The 18,854-nt window shown below is 46.7% G+C and overlaps 1 protein-coding gene across 1 annotated transcript; it reads left to right on the top strand.

The window, feature by feature from the left end:
- The first annotated feature begins 595 nt into the window (after positions 1–595).
- On the top strand, positions 596–17,127 carry LOC120916399 (urokinase plasminogen activator surface receptor-like). The gene is made up of 7 exons (XM_040327354.1): positions 596–736; positions 6,644–6,757; positions 8,101–8,250; positions 10,437–10,574; positions 10,671–10,814; positions 14,530–14,658; positions 16,681–17,127. The coding sequence occupies exons 1-7, from the start codon at positions 682–684 to the stop codon at positions 16,917–16,919; spliced, it is 969 nt and encodes a 322-aa protein (XP_040183288.1). The 5' UTR covers positions 596–681; the 3' UTR covers positions 16,920–17,127.
- Positions 17,128–18,854: the final 1,727 nt, after the last annotated feature.

An 18,854-nucleotide genomic window follows, 5' to 3' on the forward strand; every position in this document is an offset into this window, starting at 1 on the left:
TACGCTCGGCGCGGGAGATAGCGCCTAATTTAAATGATTCCCGCCCCTGGCGGGATCATTTACATTGCGCGCGCTTACGCCGGGCAATTTTGCGTGGGCTCAGGGCATAATCGTTGCCCTGTGCCTCCGCAAATAAAGCGCAAGTCCTACCTGAATCTGGGCCATTGCCTTTTTTTCAAAATTGTCGCTCTATTTTTGTTTATAGCGCAAAAAATAAAAACCGCAGAGGTGATCAAATACCACCCAAAGAAAGCTCTATTTGTGGGAAAAAAAGGACGCTAATTTTGTTTTGGGAGCCACATCGCACGACCGCGCAATTGTCAGTTAAAGCGACGCAGTACCGAATCGCAAAAATGGGCAAGGTCCTTAACCTGCATAATGGTCCGGGTCTTAAGTGGTTAATTGGTTAGAAGGCCAGAATCTCCACTTTGCCTCCAAGCTTTAAATCTTACACTAGCTGTAGAACACAGTGCAATCCATTCTTCTTCTCGCTGTCTCTGTCCTACAACAAAAGGCTGTAAAATATGCAGACGGGTCAGAAAAGCTGAAAATATTAGCAGGGAGTGGAAGGTAAGAGGGAGGAGGGAGGGAGGGAGGAAGGGAGGGACAGGTACTGCCGGGCAGACCAGGTCTATCAGGGACAGACAAATGAGTCAAAGAAACAAAAAATAAGGAGAATTCATGAAAATGAGCAAGTTGCCGATACTTCACCTCCTCTTCGCTCTTCTCCCGGCGGGTGAGTACTCTATAGATATATTTGTGTATACATTTGGAAGTAGGATCGATCTTCATCTCTAAGGAGGTATAAGAATAGTATGTCCTAGAAGACAGTAAAAGATTGCACTTGGATAGCGTCTATCTATACCAGCGCTTCTCAACCATTTACCAGCGCGCGGTCAATTATTCCAAACCTTCTAAAGGCCTGTACACACAATCCGCATATCGGACGAAAACGGTCGTCCGAGGAAAAATCATACGATTTTCGGATCGTGTGTACACTACTTCTGAGAGCCGATCGCGACAGTTCACCCGATATTATTCGATCGGAGAAGCACGAAAATTTTCCTCGTACGATACCAGGGCTTCGATTTTCGTTTAGTCAGTATAGTTGTCGTCCGAAAATACAATTCAAATTCATTACAACTAGGGCTGTGGATATTACAGTGGGGGAGATGTCTGTGGATATTACAGTGGTGGAGATGTCTGTGGATATTACAGTGGGGAGATGTCTGTGGATATTACAGTGGGGGAGATGCCTGTGGATATTGGGGGGAGATGTCTGTGGATATTACAGTGGGGGAGATGTCTGTGGATATTACAGTGGGGGAGATGTCTGTGGATATTACAGTGGGGAGATGTCTGTGGATATTACAGTGAGGAGATGTCTGTGGATTACAGTGGGGGGGATGTCTGTGGATATTACAGTGGTGGAGATGTCTGTGGATATTACAGTGGGGAGATGTCTGTGGATATTAGTGGGGAGATGTCTGTGGATATTACAGTGGGGGAGATGTCTGTGGATATTAGTGGGGAGATGTCTGTGGATATTACAGTGGGGGAGATGTCTGTGGATATTACAGTGGGGGGAGATGTCTGTGGATATTACAGTGGGAGGAGATGTCTGTGGATATTACAGTGGGGGAGATGTCTGTGGATATTACAGTGGGGGAGATGTCTGTGGATATTACAGTGGGGAGATGTCTGTGGATATTACAGTGAGGAGATGTCTGTGGATTACAGTGGGGGGGATGTCTGTGGATATTACAGTGGTGGAGATGTCTGTGGATATTACAGTGGGGAGATGTCTGTGGATATTAGTGGGGAGATGTCTGTGGATATTACAGTGGGGAGATATCTGTGGATATTACAGTGGGGGAGATGTCTGTGGATATTACAGTGGGGGGAGATGTCTGTGGATATTACAGTAGGGAGATGTCTGAGGATATTACAGTGGGGGAGATGTCTGTGGATATTACAGTGGGGGAGATGTCTGTGGATATTACAGTGGGGAGATGTCTGTGGATATTACAGTGGGGAGATGTCTGTGGATATTACAGTGGGGGAGATGTCTGTGGATATTACAGTGGGGGGAGATGTCTGTGGATATTACAGTGAGGGAGATGTCTGTGGATATTACAGTGGGGAGATGTCTGTGGATATTACAGTGGGGGAGATGTCTGTGGATATTACAGTGGGGGAGATGTCTGTGGATATTACAGTGGGGGAGATGTCTGTGGATATTACAGTGGGGGGAGATGTCTGTGGATATTACAGTGGGGAGATGTCTGTGGATATTACAGTGGGGGAGATGTCTGTGGATATTACAGTGGGGGAGATGTCTGTGGATATTACAGTGGGGGGATGTCTGTGGATATTACAGTGGGGGGAGATCTCTGTGGATATTACAGTGGGGGGAGATCTCTGTGGATATTACAGTGGGGGGAGATCTCTGTGGATATTACAGTGGGGGGAGATCTCTGTGGATATTACAGTGGGGGGAGATCTCTGTGGATATTACAGTGGGGGGAGATCTCTGTGGATATTACAGTGGAGATGTCTGTGGATATTACAGTGGGGAGATGTCTGTGGATATTACAGTGGGGAGATGTCTGTGGATATTACAGTGGGGGAGATGTCTGTGGATATTACAGTGGGGGAGATGTCTGTGGATATTACAGTGGGGGAGATGTCTGTGGATATTACAGTGGGGGGAGATGTCTGTGGATATTACAGTGGGGGAGATGCCTGTGGATATTACAGTGGGGAGATGTCTGTGGATATTACAGTGGGGAGATGTCTGTGGATATTGCAGTGAAGACTATATATGGTGGTGATCCGAAAAATGTATGTGCGTTATAATTAATCGAAATTAGTTGATTAATCGATTAAAAAAAAAAATCAATCGAACACCAAAATTTGAATCAGTAACAACCCTAATATATATATATATACACACACACACACACACACACAGTATATATATATATATATATATATATATATATATATATATATATATATATATATATATATCCTACATAAATCAAAGCCTACAGATGTAATACACGGGATAGCATTGGACAGGTGACATTTCCTCTTTATAGAAACATCAGGGGTCTATTAGACCCCCAAAATGTTTTCCCTCAGTTTAGGCCGATATGTATTCTTCTACATATTTTTGGTAAAAAAAATTGAAATAAGCGTTTATCGGTTGGTTTGTGCAAAATTTATAGCGTTTACAAAATAGGGGATAGTTTTATTGCATTTTTATAAAAAAATTTTTTTTACTACTAATGGCGGCGATCAGCGATTTTTTTCGTGACTGCGACATTATGGCGGACACTTCGGACAATTTTGACACATTTTTGGGACCATTGTCATTTTCACTACAAAAAAATGCATTTAAAATGCATTGTTTATTGTGAAAATGGCAGTTGCAGTTTGGGAGTTAACCACAAGGGGGCGCTGTTGGGGTTATGTGTGACCTGAAGTGTGTTTACAACTGTAGGGGGGTGTGGCTGTAGGAGTGACGTCATCGATTGTGTCCCCCTATAAAAGGGATGACACGATCGATGACGCCGCCACAGTGAAGAACGGGGAAGGTGTGTTTACACACGGCTCTCCCCGTTCTTCAGCTCCGGGGACTGATCACGGGACTCCAGTGGCGATCGGGGTCCGCGGGTCCTGCGGTCCCGGAGCTTCGGACCGGGTCGCGGCTGGGTACTAGTACAGGACGTACCTTATAGGCGTGCGCACAGGGTGTGCCGGGTGTGCCTGGGTACACCCTAATCACCCCATGTGCATTAGCCAGGGCCGTCTTTACCACAGGGCAAATGGGGCAGCTGCCCAGGGCCCTGTCACTGTTGGGGGCCCAAAGCAACCCCCTTTAGGGGTCCGGAGGTCCCCAGGGGCCCGGAGGCACCTATGGCCCCAGATGGCAACCTCCCTTTTTTATTTTTTTTTAAATAAAAAAATGTATATTTTTTTAATATATTTTTATTTTATTTTTTATTAAAGGGCCAATTTTTTTTTTAGAGTTTTTTTTATTAAAGGGACCATTTTTTTAGGGGTGCCCAGGGGCCCAGAGGCCCCCAGGGCCCCAGATGGCAACCCCCCTTTTTTTATTTATTTTTAAATAAAAAAATATATATTTTTTTAATATATTTTTATTTTATTTTTTATTAAAGGGCCAATTTTTTTTTAGAGGTCTGTGGGTCCCCAGGGGCCCGTAGTTCCCCAGGGCCCCTGATGACAACCCCCCCTTTTTTTATAAAAAACATATTTTTTTATATATTTCTTTATTTCTTTTATTTTTATTTATATATATATATATATATATATATATATATATATATATATATATATATATATATATATATAATATATCATTATTATTATTATTATTATTATTAAAGGACCCAGAGGTCCCCAGGGCCCCGGATGGCAACCCCCCTTTTTTTATAATTTTGTTTTCATATTATTTTATTTCTTTTTTTTCTTATATATATATATATATATATATATTTTATTAAAGGGCTCAGAGGGCCCCATGTGGCAAACACCCTTTTTTATTTTTTTTATAAATGTTTATTTTTTTATTTTTGTTATATTTTTTTTATTAAAGGGCCCAGAGGTCCCCAGGGCCCTGGATGGCAACCCCCCCTTTTTTTTATAAATGTTTATTTTTTATATATATTTTTTTTATTTTTTATTAAAGGGCCCAGAGGTCCCGGATGGCAACCCCCTTTTTTTTTCTCTGCTCCAGGGGGCCCATGCCTGAAGCTGTGTAAGTGGCCCCATAATTCCTGATCCCTGCCGCCCGTTAAGCCCCTGTGCTGCCCACAAATCAGGCTGAAAATCATCAGCGGCACGCAGCCAGTGACAGTACTGCTTCCCTTCCCAGTGTTTTAAAATGTACAGCACCCCTGGCTTCCCTTTAGACGTGCACTTCTCCCTTCCTGCCACTGGGTGCTGCTTGCATATAAAAGTGAATTAGAATGTGATTTTATAACATCCCCAGTTTGCTCTTCCTGAGGCTGACTTCTTCATGTCCTGCTCCTCAAGGTATGTCACTGTTTGCTAATCTATATTGTAAATAGAAGTTTTCTGTAGAGTGTGCCCAAAGTCTTTATAATATTTGATGATTCACTGCAGGTCTGGTCAGTGTTTTAAAAAGTTCCTCTATTTTACACATAGCATGGCATGGGGGTCACAGCACCGTCTGTCCATTCTGCTTTAGCACCATGGGACCCCATGCCATGCCATGTGTAATATGGAGGAACTCTTTAAATCACAGACCAGACCTGCAGTCCAGGCTGAGTAAGGCCTCAGAGCACATGGCATTACTGTCTGTATTTAACTGCTTGATGGGCTTATTTTGGGCCTGGCTGGTTCACATGTATGTGTTTTGGCAGCCCACATTCATTTGAATGGGCCGCCATGCCTGCGTTTCCTGCAAAGAAAAGTGCATGCCTCATGTAACACCTATGCCCATCAAGCACTGAAATACAGCACTGTCTGTCCATTCTGCTGTCTGCTGTGACTTATCTGCAGTTCCCGCACTGTCAAATTTGCTGCATTTTTAGACGTTTAGGTCACGCTTTTAAAAACACAGTGCGTTTGTGTGTGCAAGAACTGCAGGTAAGTAGCATGGTGCAAAAGCAGAATGGATTTCAAGGCAACTGTATTTTTAAAATGCTGAATGCACCTTTTTTCTGCAGGAAACAAAGGCATGGCAGCCCATTCAAATTAATGGACTGCTGTACCTGCACAAATGAGGACCGCCAAAACATACATGTGAACCAGACAGGCCCAAAATAAGCTGGAGGGGGGCCCAAAAAAAATGTTTGCCCAGGGCCCAAACCATATTAAAGACGGCCCTGGCATTAGCATTATCCAGGGGTGGCACCAGGTGGGTGGTTGGGGATGCCGGTGGACAGTGTAAATGCCCTCATTATATTAAAGGCTAGGTTCAACTGTAGGAACACATTAAACCTATACTTAGGATGTAAGGTAATATTCTCCCAATCAACTGTCTCCTACTATCAGAGTCTCCTCCCTGTGACAGCGGGTGGCGTTCATGTGTGTTTGAGCTTTGGGGTGCACACCCTAATGCAGTGTTTCTCAATTCCAGTCCTTAGGCCCCCCCAACAGGTCAGGTTTTCAGGATTTCCATTATTTTGCACAGGTGATTTGATCAGTTTCACTGCCTTAGTAATTACCACAGCCTTTTCATTTGAGGGAAATCCTGAAAACCTGACCTGTTGGGGGGGCCTGAGGACTGGAATTGAGAAACACTGCCCTAATGCAATAGGCTGCGCACACCTATGACGTACATGTGCCCAGCCGTGCCATTCTGCTGACGTATATGTGCAGGAGGCGGTCCTTAAGTGGTTAAAGGGCAGGATCTGGCCGCAGACCCCCACAACCACCAGCCAGGGTGGTGGGGAAGAGGCTCTTGTCCTTGAATTATTTTTCCCATCATGGGTGTGGGTGGGGCCCCATGTCAAATTTGCCTAAGGCCTCTCAAAGCCTAGAGCCGCCTCTGTTGCCTGGAGTTCAGCTTTAAATGCCTGGGGTGATTACTTTTAATTGTATAATTATATTATATGTTGTGCTAATCTCATTCCTGATTCTCTCCCAGGTCTTTCTCTAAGTTGCACCCAGTGTACAGGATTACCATATTATTGTCCAGAATCTACACAGCTATGTTTCCTCAACCAGACCAGCTGCATGTCACAGTCCTTCACCGTTGTAGGTATGGTATGATGGATTAAACCTTGGCACACATACAGTGAACACATAGGGCACAGTTCATTGCATACCTCCCAACTGCCCCTGGACTGTTCCAATTTGGAGCCAAATCCCTCTTTCCCTCTTCTTGGTGTAAGGCAGGGGTCTCCAAACTTTTCAAACAAAGGGCCAGTTTATTGTCCTTCAGAATTTAGGAGGGCCGGATTGTGGCCAGTGGGTGCAGAAAAAGTCCCAGGCCCAGCATCAGTGAGAAAAGTACGCCGCAAGGACGTATTGGTTTCGACGTGAATGACGACTTACGCAAACGGCGTAAAATTTTCAAATTTCGCCGCGGGAACGACGGCCATACTTAACATTGACTAGTCCAGCTATTTGTTCGACTAACTTTACGCCGGAAAACGCCTTACGTAAACGGCATATCTTTACTGCGACGGGCGCACGTACGTTCGTGAATCGGCGTATCTAGGCATTTACATATTCTACGCCGAACTCAACGGAGGCGCCACCTAGCGGCCAGCGGAAAAATTGCATCCTAAGATACGACGGCGCAGGCTGACGTATTTTAGCTAGGTTTAAGTGTATCTCAGTTTGAGCATACACTTTTGCAGATTCCGAGTTAGGTCGGCGTATCTACTGATATGCCGGCGTAACTCTCTCTGAATCTGGCTATAAGTGTCACTTCTGCTGCTTCGTTCCTCTGCTATGAGAATGAGTCACCTTCTGACAAGTTTTCCTGACACCAAGAGAAAAAAGGTGACAAGGGAGGGACCTCAACGATTTCAGCTGATTCATTTTTAATGGGGTGAAATTGCACAGTACCACACCTAAAGTAGCGAGTGTACTACTTTTGGAAACACACTGAAACTTTTGTTCCATGCGATCTGTTGGGGACGAACACTGCATTTTTGGATTTGCTTTTGGGGTATCATTAAAGTTGCACTGACACCCACGGCCACGCAAGGGCAGTGCGGTATGAATATGATGCGGGAAACCTGCATGGAACGCGTGTTGTCCGTTCGGCATTCAAGTGTGAAAGGACACTAAAATTCCAGGGAGGGGATTTTGTGAAAATTTATGTTTTGGTTAATTGCTGCAAAAAAGAAACAATAGATAAATTAGATACATCAAATTTTCATGGTTTATAGTACAGGGTGGGCCATTTATATGGATACACCAAAAACAAAAATTGGATTCAAAATGGCCGACTTCAAAATGGCCGCCATGGTCACCACTCATCTTGAAAAGTTTCCCCCCTTACATATACTAATGTGCCACAAACTGTATATCTGTTATATGTTATTTTGTGTAGAATTTAACAAATTTGTCAAAAAAAAATTATTCTTGCAGAGGATGGGATCATCACAGAGAAGACATACAAGGGCTGTTCTCAGGGACTCAGGTGTAACCAGTCCGTGTATATGGACATGGGCTTCAAGAAGACGTATATAAGTTCCTATTGCTGTGAAACAAATATGTGTAACAACGCCACAGTCTATGGTAAGAAACAAAGTCCTCTGTTGAAAAAGCTTGACAATACTTACATCTAATACAAAATGCACTGACGCGTTTCAGGAGGGACGAAACGCGTCAGTGGAGTGGCCAAGAGGCCACACATCTCCTCAAACATCAGGCTTGGTTTGAGCGGCGTCCCTTTGTAATACAGCCTGACACTTGAGGATGAGTAAACAAAGCTTGCTCCCATCTCTTGAGTACCAGCAAGGACCTACTAAACCTTCAGGTTAGAGCGCATGATCATGATCGCAAAAAATGTCTCACTATCCAACGTTCTCAGGCCAATGCGGCTCTGGAAGCAACATTGCTTCACATGACAGCTGTAATGTACATCTAGAAATATATACAAACACCAATAAGAATGCCAGACCAATAAACTATGCAGGGTCTCTAGTGGCTATGCGGGTCTCTGGTGGCTATGTGCGGTCTGGTGGCTATGCGGGGTCTCTGGTGGCTATGTGCGGTCTGGTGGCTATGCGGGGTCTCTGGTGGCTATGCGGGGTCTCTGGTGGCTATGCGGGGTCTCTGGTGGCTATGCGGGTCTCTGGTGGCTATTCAGGTCTCTGTTGGCTATGTGCGGTCTGGTGGCTATGCAGGTCTCTGGTGGCTATGCGGGGTCTCTGGTGGCTATGCGGGTCTCTGGTGGCTATGTGGGGTCTCTGGTGGCTATGTGGGGTCTCTGGTGGCTATGCGGGGTCTCTGGTGGCTATGCGGGTCTCTGGTGGCTATTCAGGTCTCTGTTGGCTATGTGCGGTCTGGTGGCTATGCAGGTCTCTGGTGGCTATGCGGGGTCTCTGGTGGCTATGCGGATCTCTGGTGGCTATGTGGGGTCTCTGGTGGCTATGCGGGGTCTCTGGTGGCTATGTGGGGTCTCTGGTGGCTATGCGGGGTCTCTGGTGGCTATGCAGGTCTCTGTTGGCTATATGCTGTATGTTGGCTATGTGGGGTCTCTGGTGGCTATGCGGGTCTCTGGTGGCTATGTGGGGTCTCTGGTGGCTATGTGGGGTCTCTGGTGGCTATGTGGGGTCTCTGGTGGCTATGTGGGGTCTCTGGTGGCTATGTGGGGTCTCTGGTGGCTATGCGGGGTCTCTGGTGGCTATGTGCTGTCTGGTGGCTATGCGGGGTCTCTGGTGGCTATGCGGGTCTCTGGTGGCTATGTGGGGTCTCTGGTGGCTATGTGGGGTCTCTGGTGGCTATGTGGGGTCTCTGGTGGCTATGTGGGGTCTCTGGTGGCTATGCGGGGTCTCTGGTGGCTATGCGGGTCTCTGGTGGCTATGCGGGTCTCTGGTGGCTATGCAGGGTCTCTGGTGACCAGACTGCACATAACCACCAGAGACCCGTATAGCCACCAAAGACCCGCATAACCACTTGGGAAGAAAGGTATGGGACAAATATGGGGTCTCAGGTGGCTATGCGTATCTTTGGTGGCTATGCAGGGTCTCTAGTCGACTGCAGAGTAGTAACCCCCCCCCCCCCTCACCAGCCTGCCACAGTGCTCCTCCTCCTGCTAAGAGAAGAGATAGGAATAATAAGGAGAGAGCAGGGCCAATCCTAGGGTCACAGGCGCCTGGGTGCAGAAATATTTCTGGCGCCCCACATGGGCGTCATCTTTTTACCAACTCCTCCCCTTTACAAAGGTTTCTATGGCAATGACTCAACCACAGAGATGCTCCCCCACAAAGTCTTCATTACCCTGGGATCCTTACATGATCTGTTAACAATAAACAAAATACAGGAAGAGAAGCAGAGTACTTTATTGGGACCTGAAGGGGGACCTCTGTGATGGACACAGAGAGGGCTTCTGTTAGAGAGTCTGATAGATGTTCGGCGCCCCCACCTCTGCAGGCGCCTGGGTGCAATGCACCATGCCTAGGATCGCCCTCGGAGAGAGACATGGGGGACATGGAAAAGAAGAGAAATGGATGAGGGGGAGAGAGGGGGGGGGTGAGAGAGGGAGGGAGGGTGAAAGAGAGAGTGGGGTGAGAGAGAGTAACCTACCATGCACAGCTGCACCAGATTCTGAGTGCTCCAGTGTTAGTAAATCTCTATAGTGTCCATAAAGTGTGTGCAGTAGCAAAATGTCCTTGGAAAATGTTGTTGTCAGCCTTCCTGTAGTTGCACCATAGCTAGTAGACCTGCCACCATATAATTCTGATTGATCTTGTTTCCAGCTCGTGTGCCTGTGGCTGCACTCTTCTGCCAGAGATGTCAGGGGAACAGCAGCACCTGTGCAACCTCCAACCTGACCTCAGTCCAGTGTGCCGGAGTGCAGGATCGGTGTATGACCGTCACCACCACGTATGTCAATGGTGAGACACATGGTAGACCATACATGTAGTCTGTGTGTGTGTGTGTGTCTGCCATACAGACACATGTATTGATAACACTATTTTTTGCTTCGGAAGGTTCCAGTTCAGATGTGGTGATCAAAGGCTGTGGAACTGGAAATCTCTGCGGACGAAAACTGTACTATAACAGCGGTGGTGTAAAAGTGTATTCTGAGATATCATGCTGTGGGTACAACAACTGCAACCAGGCTGTGAGTAAAGGTAAACTCTGCTAATCTCAGATGCATGTGTAGCGCTACCCCCCTTAAATCACAAGTAGACACTATTGTGCAATGACACACTATGATTCTGCAAGAACCCTTGCAGGAATCAGCAAATAAGGTTAAAGAAGAGATTTAAACTAAAGAATGGTACCATTCAATTAAACTAAGGTAGGCATTCTATGCTCGCGAGCTCCCTCTAGTGGCAGTTCTGCAGAACAGCTAAAGAAACATCTCGAGACTAAAGTCCACGTTGCGGCCGGTTGGTGCACGTTAGATTTATAATCCGCAAGTGGTGAACGATAAGTGGAAGTCAATTGAACAAAGTATCCTGAACAGCAAGCGTTGGTGATCTGATCGCTTGTCAGCGTCAGTCACTTCTGTATAACACTATCAAACTATGGGGGCCTCTAAGTTTCAACTAGAGGCCCAACACGTGTCTCTGATATGTAGGGTGGTACTAGAGTGTCTGTCTAAAGGGAGAGGTTGAAGTTGAGCGTGTGCTCTCTCACCCGACAGGCCCGAACCGCCTGAGTTCTTCTCCAAAGGGCGCGTTGGTAGATCACTGCTCCACAGCACAAGGATCTTGGCATCAGGCTCTCCACTGTTTCAGTTGTCAGCTGGGCGGCCTCTCCGATCTCCTGGAACACGAGCTGGGTATAGTGGTCTTGCTTCCTTCTGGATGGCTGGTCTCTCGGTGGATTTAGGCCCAGCTTCAGGCCTAGCAGTATGGCTGTGCTATCCTCTGCAGCTCCGCAGAGGAGAAGATGCAGGTCCCGAGAGAGAGAGAGAGATCAGCCCCCCCCCTTTCCTTAAGTCTGTGCGGAGGTGTCACATGTTCTGATAATGCAGGGCATTGTGGGATGTGTAGTCTATTTCTCCTAAGAGTCAATGGAGTCCATATCTCCCGCTACTTGCAGTCCCACAATGCATAACTTCTTAAAGGTATCTTACATATTTACAAGTGTGAGCAAAGTTCCAGCGGGATCCAGGCCTGTCATTAGACTCTGACAGGATGACCCTGCTACACATGTGTAGCACTATCCCCGTAGGAGCTGCTGGTTTAGATTTGGGCCTGCCGTTACCTTACTGTTCCTTGCGCTCGTCTCAGGGGTTCTCCTTGAAGAGTTGTCCGGAAGAAATGTCTGCACCAACATGAAGTCTCTTTCAAGGGTTTTATTGAATAAACTTTCCAACAGAGGGATAGAGGGATGGGGAGGACTCAGGTACCTTACTTGCAGATCACGGAAAATCTCCTAGGTCCAGAGGAACAACTGTCTCCACGCTGGACTCAGCGACCACGAATAGGCCCACTCTCACTGGCCTACCAAGTGAGATTTACCGCAACACTTTCAGTTTAGCTGTCCCACGGTAGCACCTCCCCACGCTCCACAACTTTCATTATCGCCGTCCCCCCCTCAGCTCATTTGATGTCAGCACAAACCCCCCCACCACCACCCCTCTCAACAACTTTCAATGTGCCTAGGTAGGATTTTGAAAAGTTGAGAGGTATGCCCGAGGCGGAAACTGCCAACAAATCCCTGAGGCCAGGAGGGCCCTCAGATGAGGATCGGAAGACGAACCCCACAAAATGGTGTCTGTCCCTTAAGTACCCTCTCCCAGAATGCACATCGTGTTGACCACGCCCTCTGGGCTGCTTCTTGGGAAAGAGGTACCCAATGCATCCAGCCTGCTGCCTTTCCAACCCTGACCAGTGATGACAGTGACACCCACCGTTAGGGGGAAAATCATGCAACCAGCTGAACTGAAACAGAGCCACAATTTGAATAATATCTCTCTGAGCCAAATTACTGCCCAGGCAACTATAATTTCAACATATAGCGCCCACTCATTGGGAGCAGGGCACTACACATACACTGGGGTTGATTTAATAATAAAGTAGACTATTCACCTAGCAAAGTTTTTTAGTAACTAAGTGAAGCTGTGTCACCGTAAATTCCTGGTGCCCAATATGCAATATATTCCCGACCTCATGGGGGAAATAGAGCAGGGTGGGAGTGTGTAATCAGCTGACCACCAATGTTGGGGGGTAAAATTCATTGCCACTGTACAGACTACCTACCCTGACCACCAATATTGGCAAAGGGGATTAAAATACATTGCTGTTGACCACCAATGGGAGTGTGTGTAAATAGCACTGCCACTGGCACCAACGCTGGGGGTTATTATTATGGTCACTAACACCAACATTGGTGGGTATTATTATGGTTATTGATACTAATGCTCAGGGTTATTCTTACAGCCACTATCACCTATGCTGGGGGTCATTATTGTGGTCACTGATACCAATGCTGGGGGTTATTATTGCCCTCACTGACACCAATGCAGGGGGTTAATCTTATGGTCACTGGCACCAATGATGGGGCTTATTTTTGTCGTCACTAACACAGATGCTGGGGGTTATTTTTACGGTCACTGACACCAATGCTGGGGATTATTATTGTGGTCTCTGACACACACTAATGCTGAAGGTTATTATTAAGTCATAGGGGAAGTGTTGCATTTATAAGGTAGACCAGTGGCGGTGCGTGTATAGAGGGAGCAGGAGCGCCGCCCCCTCTCGCTCCTGCACCGCCACTAAAAAACAATAGATAGATTCATGCATTGCATGAATCTATATATTGTCGCCGCTGCCCACAATTCAGATGGCCGCCCCCCTGGTGAGCGCCGGCCATCTGAATAACGGCAGCTGGTTGGCTTTGAAAGTGAGGGCTGTAATCGGCTTCCAGATAGTTAACCAGGGGATGCAGGGGGTGTGCTTTCCCTGGTTAACACTGACAGGCGTCTCAGCCAATCAGATTCACTGGTTCTGGCTGACCGAGAAAGTTAAGTGCCAGGCTGGGGGGGGGGGGGGGCAATCTGGCGGCATTTTAGGGGCAAACTGGTGGCACTTGATGAGTACATTGGCGACAATGGCATGGCACAGTGGCTGCGTTTGGCATGGCACAGTGGTGACAATTGATGGGCACAGTGGCGACAATGGCATATCACAGTGGCGACAATTGATGGGCACAGTGGCGACAATGGCATGGCACAGTGGCTGCGTTTGGCATGGCACAGTGGCGACAATTGATGGCACAGTGGCTGTGTTTGGCATGGCACAGTGGCAACAATGGCATGGCACAGTGGCAACAATGGCATGGCACAGTGGCGACAATGGCATGGCACAGTGGCTGCGTTTGGCATGGCACAGTGACAACAATGGCATGGCACAGTGGCGACAATGGCATGGCACAGTGGTGACAATGGCATGGCACAGTGGCGACAATTGATGGGCACAGTGGCGACAATTGATGGCATGGCACAGTGGCAACAATTGATGGCACAGTGGCAACAATTGATGGCACAGTGGCTGCGTTTGATGGCATGGCACAGTGGCGACAATTTTATGGCACAGTAGCAACAATTTTATGGCACAGTGGCTGCGTTTGATGGGCACAGTGGCGGCAATTGATGGGCACAGTGAGGCTGCAATAAATGTTTTTTTGTTTTTGTTTGTTTGTTTGCCCCCCCCCCCAAAAAAAAATTTGCAGCTTCAGCCGCCACTGAGGTAGACTAAAGATTCAGTTAGGGTTAGGTGTCGGGGATTTGGAGACACATTTTCACATTTGAAGCTGTAAGGTTATATTTTTACGTTCCCCATTCTTGGGCTGCCTGGATGCATTAAATGGAATGATTATGTTTGCCTCCTCCAGTGAAGGGGAACGAGACTCTGAATGGTCTTCAGTGCTACGGCTGCAATGAGACAGGCAAGGGAGAATGCAATACATCTATCGTCATCACACCATGTACTGGAAGCATGACCTCATGTATGGATGCAATAGGTAATGTACCTTCTTATTTTATGTCCTTCTATAGGGGAGAGGCTTATGTTTGGATGTTGTTCCTCACGGCTCTGAGCAGGTTGTTTGGTGTGAAATGATCCACAACCACCGGTCGGATTTCAGTTTACTGTAGAAAACGAGTAAAGGCAAAATCTAATTAATTGCTCGTTGTGGATTTCTAAACATTGCTAATTGCTCTTTAATCACTTAAGCCCCGGACCATTTTGCTGGTCAAAAGACCAGGCCACTTTTTGCGATTCGGCACTGCGTCGCTTTAACTGACAATTGCGCGGTCGTGCGACGTTGCTCCCAAACAAAATTGACGTCCTTTTTTCCCCAAAAATAGAGCTTTCTTTTGGTGGTATTTAATCACCTCTGCGGTTTTTAGTTTTTGCGCTATAAACAAAAATAGAGCGACAATTTTGAAAAAAATTTTTTTTTTTTTACTTTTTGCTATAATAAATATCCCCCAAATATATATATATAAAAAAAAAATGTTTCCCTCAGTTTAGGCCGATGCGTATTCTTCTACATGTTGTTGGTAAAAAAAAACACAATGGGGCAGATCCTCAAAGAAATTACGCCGGCGTATCTCTTGATACGCCGCGTAATTTAAAATTTTGCGCGTCGTATCCTTGTTTTGGTATCCACAAAACAAGATACGACGGCATCTGTGTTAGATCCGACTGGCGTACGTCTCCGTACGCCGTCGGATCTTAGATGCAATTTTTCGGCTTCCGCTAGGTGGCGTTCCCGTCGTAATCCGCGTCGAGTATGCAAATTAGCTATTTCCGACGATCCACGAACGCACGAGTGGCCGTCGCATTCTTTTACGTCGTTTCCGTTCGGCTTTTTCCGGCGTATAGTTAAAGCTGCTATCTGGTGGCGTACTCAATGTTAAGTATGGCCGCCGTTCCCGCGTCTAATTTTGAAAATTTTACGTCGTTTGCGTAAGTCGTCCGTGAATGGGGCTGGCCGCCATTTACGTTCACGTCGAAAACAATGACGTCCTTGCGGCGTCATTTGGAGCAATGCACCCTGGGAGTTTTGACGGACGGGGCATGCGCAGTTCGTTCAGGGCGGGGATGCGCTTCATTTAAATGAAACATGCCCCCTACCCGCCCAATTTGAATTCCGCGCCCTTACGCTGCGAGAGATACACTACGCCGCCGTAACTTACGGCGCAAATTCGTTGAGGATTCAAACCAAAACCAAGTAAGTTACAGCCGCGTAGCGTATCTTACATATGCGCCGGGCGCAGCGTATGTATGTGGATCTGCCCCAATAAGCGTTCGGTTAAGTTTTTTTTTTTTTTAAAGTGTATTTTGTGCGTGTACTCGAGAGAGGAGCTGGACTGCAGGAGTTGGGAGTAGGCAGGCCTCCCCCAGAGGCAATCTGCCACCTTTCTCCATGCCCTGGGTGGCAATGGTGAGTGTGTGAGGGGGTCCTCCCACACAGCCCGCCCTACCTGCTCCGCTTTGAAGCCCAACGGGCAGAGGGACTCCCTATAAGGGAGTGAGAGGATCTAGCCTGCTCAACCAGCCCCGTTAGTCCTTCGCCTCTCTTTTTTTTAGAGACCGCGTGGTCAAAGTGCGTGCATGTTAACCCAATTTCGAGTGCGTGTAAGTGTGGTGGTTTTTGTGGGAGGGGGGTGGGCGTACTAAGCGCAGGCTTACCTCGCATAGCACACCCACCGGGAGCCGGGCTGAGACCACCAAACTCAATTCACATGTAGCCGAGACCGGGATCCGAACCCCTAGCTGCAGAGGTGAATGGCTTATCAGCGCAGTGCCAATCGCGTTGAGCCACCGCAGCTCCCCTCGCGTTCGGTTAAGTTATAGCGTCTACAAAATAGGGGATAGTTTTATGGCATTATTATTAAAGAGCCGCCTCCGGCGCCTATCATATACCCCCATCTAGAATGCACTTTTAAAAATTATGACATGGAATGGACTCTTATATACAATAATTATTTTGATGGTTTCACAATCTTCTCATTTTGATCTGCTTGTGTTTGCCCAGGTTTTCCCAGAGGGAACGCTCTGCTGCGGGGGTGCTGCTCTGCGGATGTGTGTTACGGTTTATCGGCCTCCATGTCCCTCCAGGCCAGTCAGAAGTTGTACTGCTGTACCGGCAACCTGTGTAACACTGGAATCGCTGCCTCCTATTTCCCGTCTGGATCAACCATGGCACGCGGCAGTGTCTACAATGTACTGGTCACTATGTTGGTACTTTTGGAATTTCTATGGACTTTTCTATGAACAATCAAGATGATAAAGGCCAATATGTTAATAAAATGTATAAAGATGGTCTAACTTTGTAACAGCGCAAAATGGTAGAAGCCAATTGCAAGACAGCTTTTGATTGGACTGATACTAAAAACTGATTTCTGATTTCTTGCCCACATTTATCTTATGAAGTCTGACCATCATTGGTGGAAAGTATATGAAGAAAAAACTTTGAGAGCCACCTGTTCTTTTTTGTGACTTTTTTTGTATGCCATTTACGTTACACCGCAAGTTTTAAGCGCAAGTGCTTGATTCACAAAGCACTTGCCTGTAAACTTGCGGCGGCGTAGCGTAAATGCGTCCGGCGCAAACCCTGCCTAATTGAAATGGGGCGTGTATCATTTAATTAGGCACATTCCCGCGCTGAACGTACTGCGCATGCTCCGTTTTGAAATTTCCCGCCGTGCTTTGCGCGAAATGACGTCGCACCGACGTAATCTTTTGAACGGCGAAGTGCGTTACGTCCATTCCTATTCACGGACGACTTGCGCAAAAAAAAATAATTAAAATTTGACGCGGGAACGACGGCCATACTTTAACATGGGCAGTCTAAATATAAGCCATGAAATAGCAGCCGTAACTATCCCCCGGGAAAAGCCGACTAGCGACGACGTAAGAGAATGCAACGAACGCGCGTACCTTCGTGGATCGCCGTAAACAGCTAATTAGCATACCCGACGTGGAAAAAGACGCAAACTCCACCCAGCGGGCGCCGAAGTATTACACCTACGATCCGAAGGCGTACGAAGCCGTACGCCTGTCGGATCGAAGCCTAAAGCCGTCGTATCTTGGTTTGAGAATTCAAAGTAAAGATACGACGCGGCAAATTTGAAAATACGCCGGAGTATCAGTAGATACTCCGGCGTACTTCTTCTGTGAATCTGGCCCTTAGTTTTTGTATTTGTAAGTATCCCAATCTCTGCTTTTAATGTGCAAAAATTAAATTTTTATTTATTTTTGGGTCCCCACTCCCCATCATTCTTTATTAATCACTTAAGCCCCGGACCATTTTGCTGGCCAAAGACCAGGCCACTTTTTGCGATTCGGCACTGCGTCGCTTTAACTGACAATTGCGCGGTCGTGCGACGTGGCTCCCAAACAAAATTTACATCCTTTTTTCCCCACAAATACAGCTTTCTTTTGGTGGTATTTGATCACCTCTGCGGTTTTTATTTTTGTGCTATAAACAAAAATAGAGCGACAATTTTGAAAAAAACAAAATATTATTTACTTTTTGCTATAATAAATATCCCCAAAAAATATATAAAATAAAAATTTTCTTTCCTCAGTTTAGGCCGATACGTATTTTTTTACATATCTTTGGTTAAAAAAAAATCGCAATAAGCGTATATTGATGGGTTTGTGCAAAAGTTACATCATCTACAAAATAGGGGATGGCATTTTTATTATTATTATTTTTTTTACTAGTAATGGCGGCGATCTGTGATTTTTATCATGACTGCGACTTTATGGCGGACACGTCGGACACTTTTGACACATTTCTGGGACCATTGTCATTTTTTTGTGTCCGTAAAAGCTCAGCGGGGATCCTCCGTAAAATCCCCGCTGAGCCGTCGGCTGACAGGGCAGTCCCCGCACACTGTGCAGGGACCGCCCTGTCTTTCCTCCGCTCTCCCCTATGTGGGATCGGATGAACACGGACCGTATGTCCGTGTTCATCCGATCCGATCCGCCAGACGGAAGAAAAATAGGATTTTCTTCCGTCCGAAAAATCAGATCTTTGCGGAGGCGGACGATTACGGGTGTCAGCGGATAGTCATCCGCTGATATCCGCAACGGATGGATGAAAATGCGGACATATGGTCCGCACGTCTGAAAGGGCCCTTAAGCCGTCCAGCTCAGTTGCTCTCTGCCTTTGCCTTTGTTAACATCACAGAGACTATCTCC

Source organism: Rana temporaria, chromosome 10 (assembly GCF_905171775.1).
Source record: "Rana temporaria chromosome 10, aRanTem1.1, whole genome shotgun sequence".
Lineage (NCBI taxonomy): Eukaryota > Metazoa > Chordata > Amphibia > Anura > Ranidae > Rana > Rana temporaria.

Excerpts from the sequence above, each read along its gene's own strand:
- LOC120916399 (XM_040327354.1), top strand. The coding sequence starts at position 682 with ATGAAAATGAGCAAGTTGCCGATACTTCACCTCCTCTTCGCTCTTCTC. Across the intron at positions 10,575-10,670 it reads CACCACCACGTATGTCAATG|GTTCCAGTTCAGATGTGGTG; the intron begins GTGAGACACATG and ends TTGCTTCGGAAG. Across the intron at positions 10,815-14,529 it reads CAACCAGGCTGTGAGTAAAG|TGAAGGGGAACGAGACTCTG; the intron begins GTAAACTCTGCT and ends TGCCTCCTCCAG.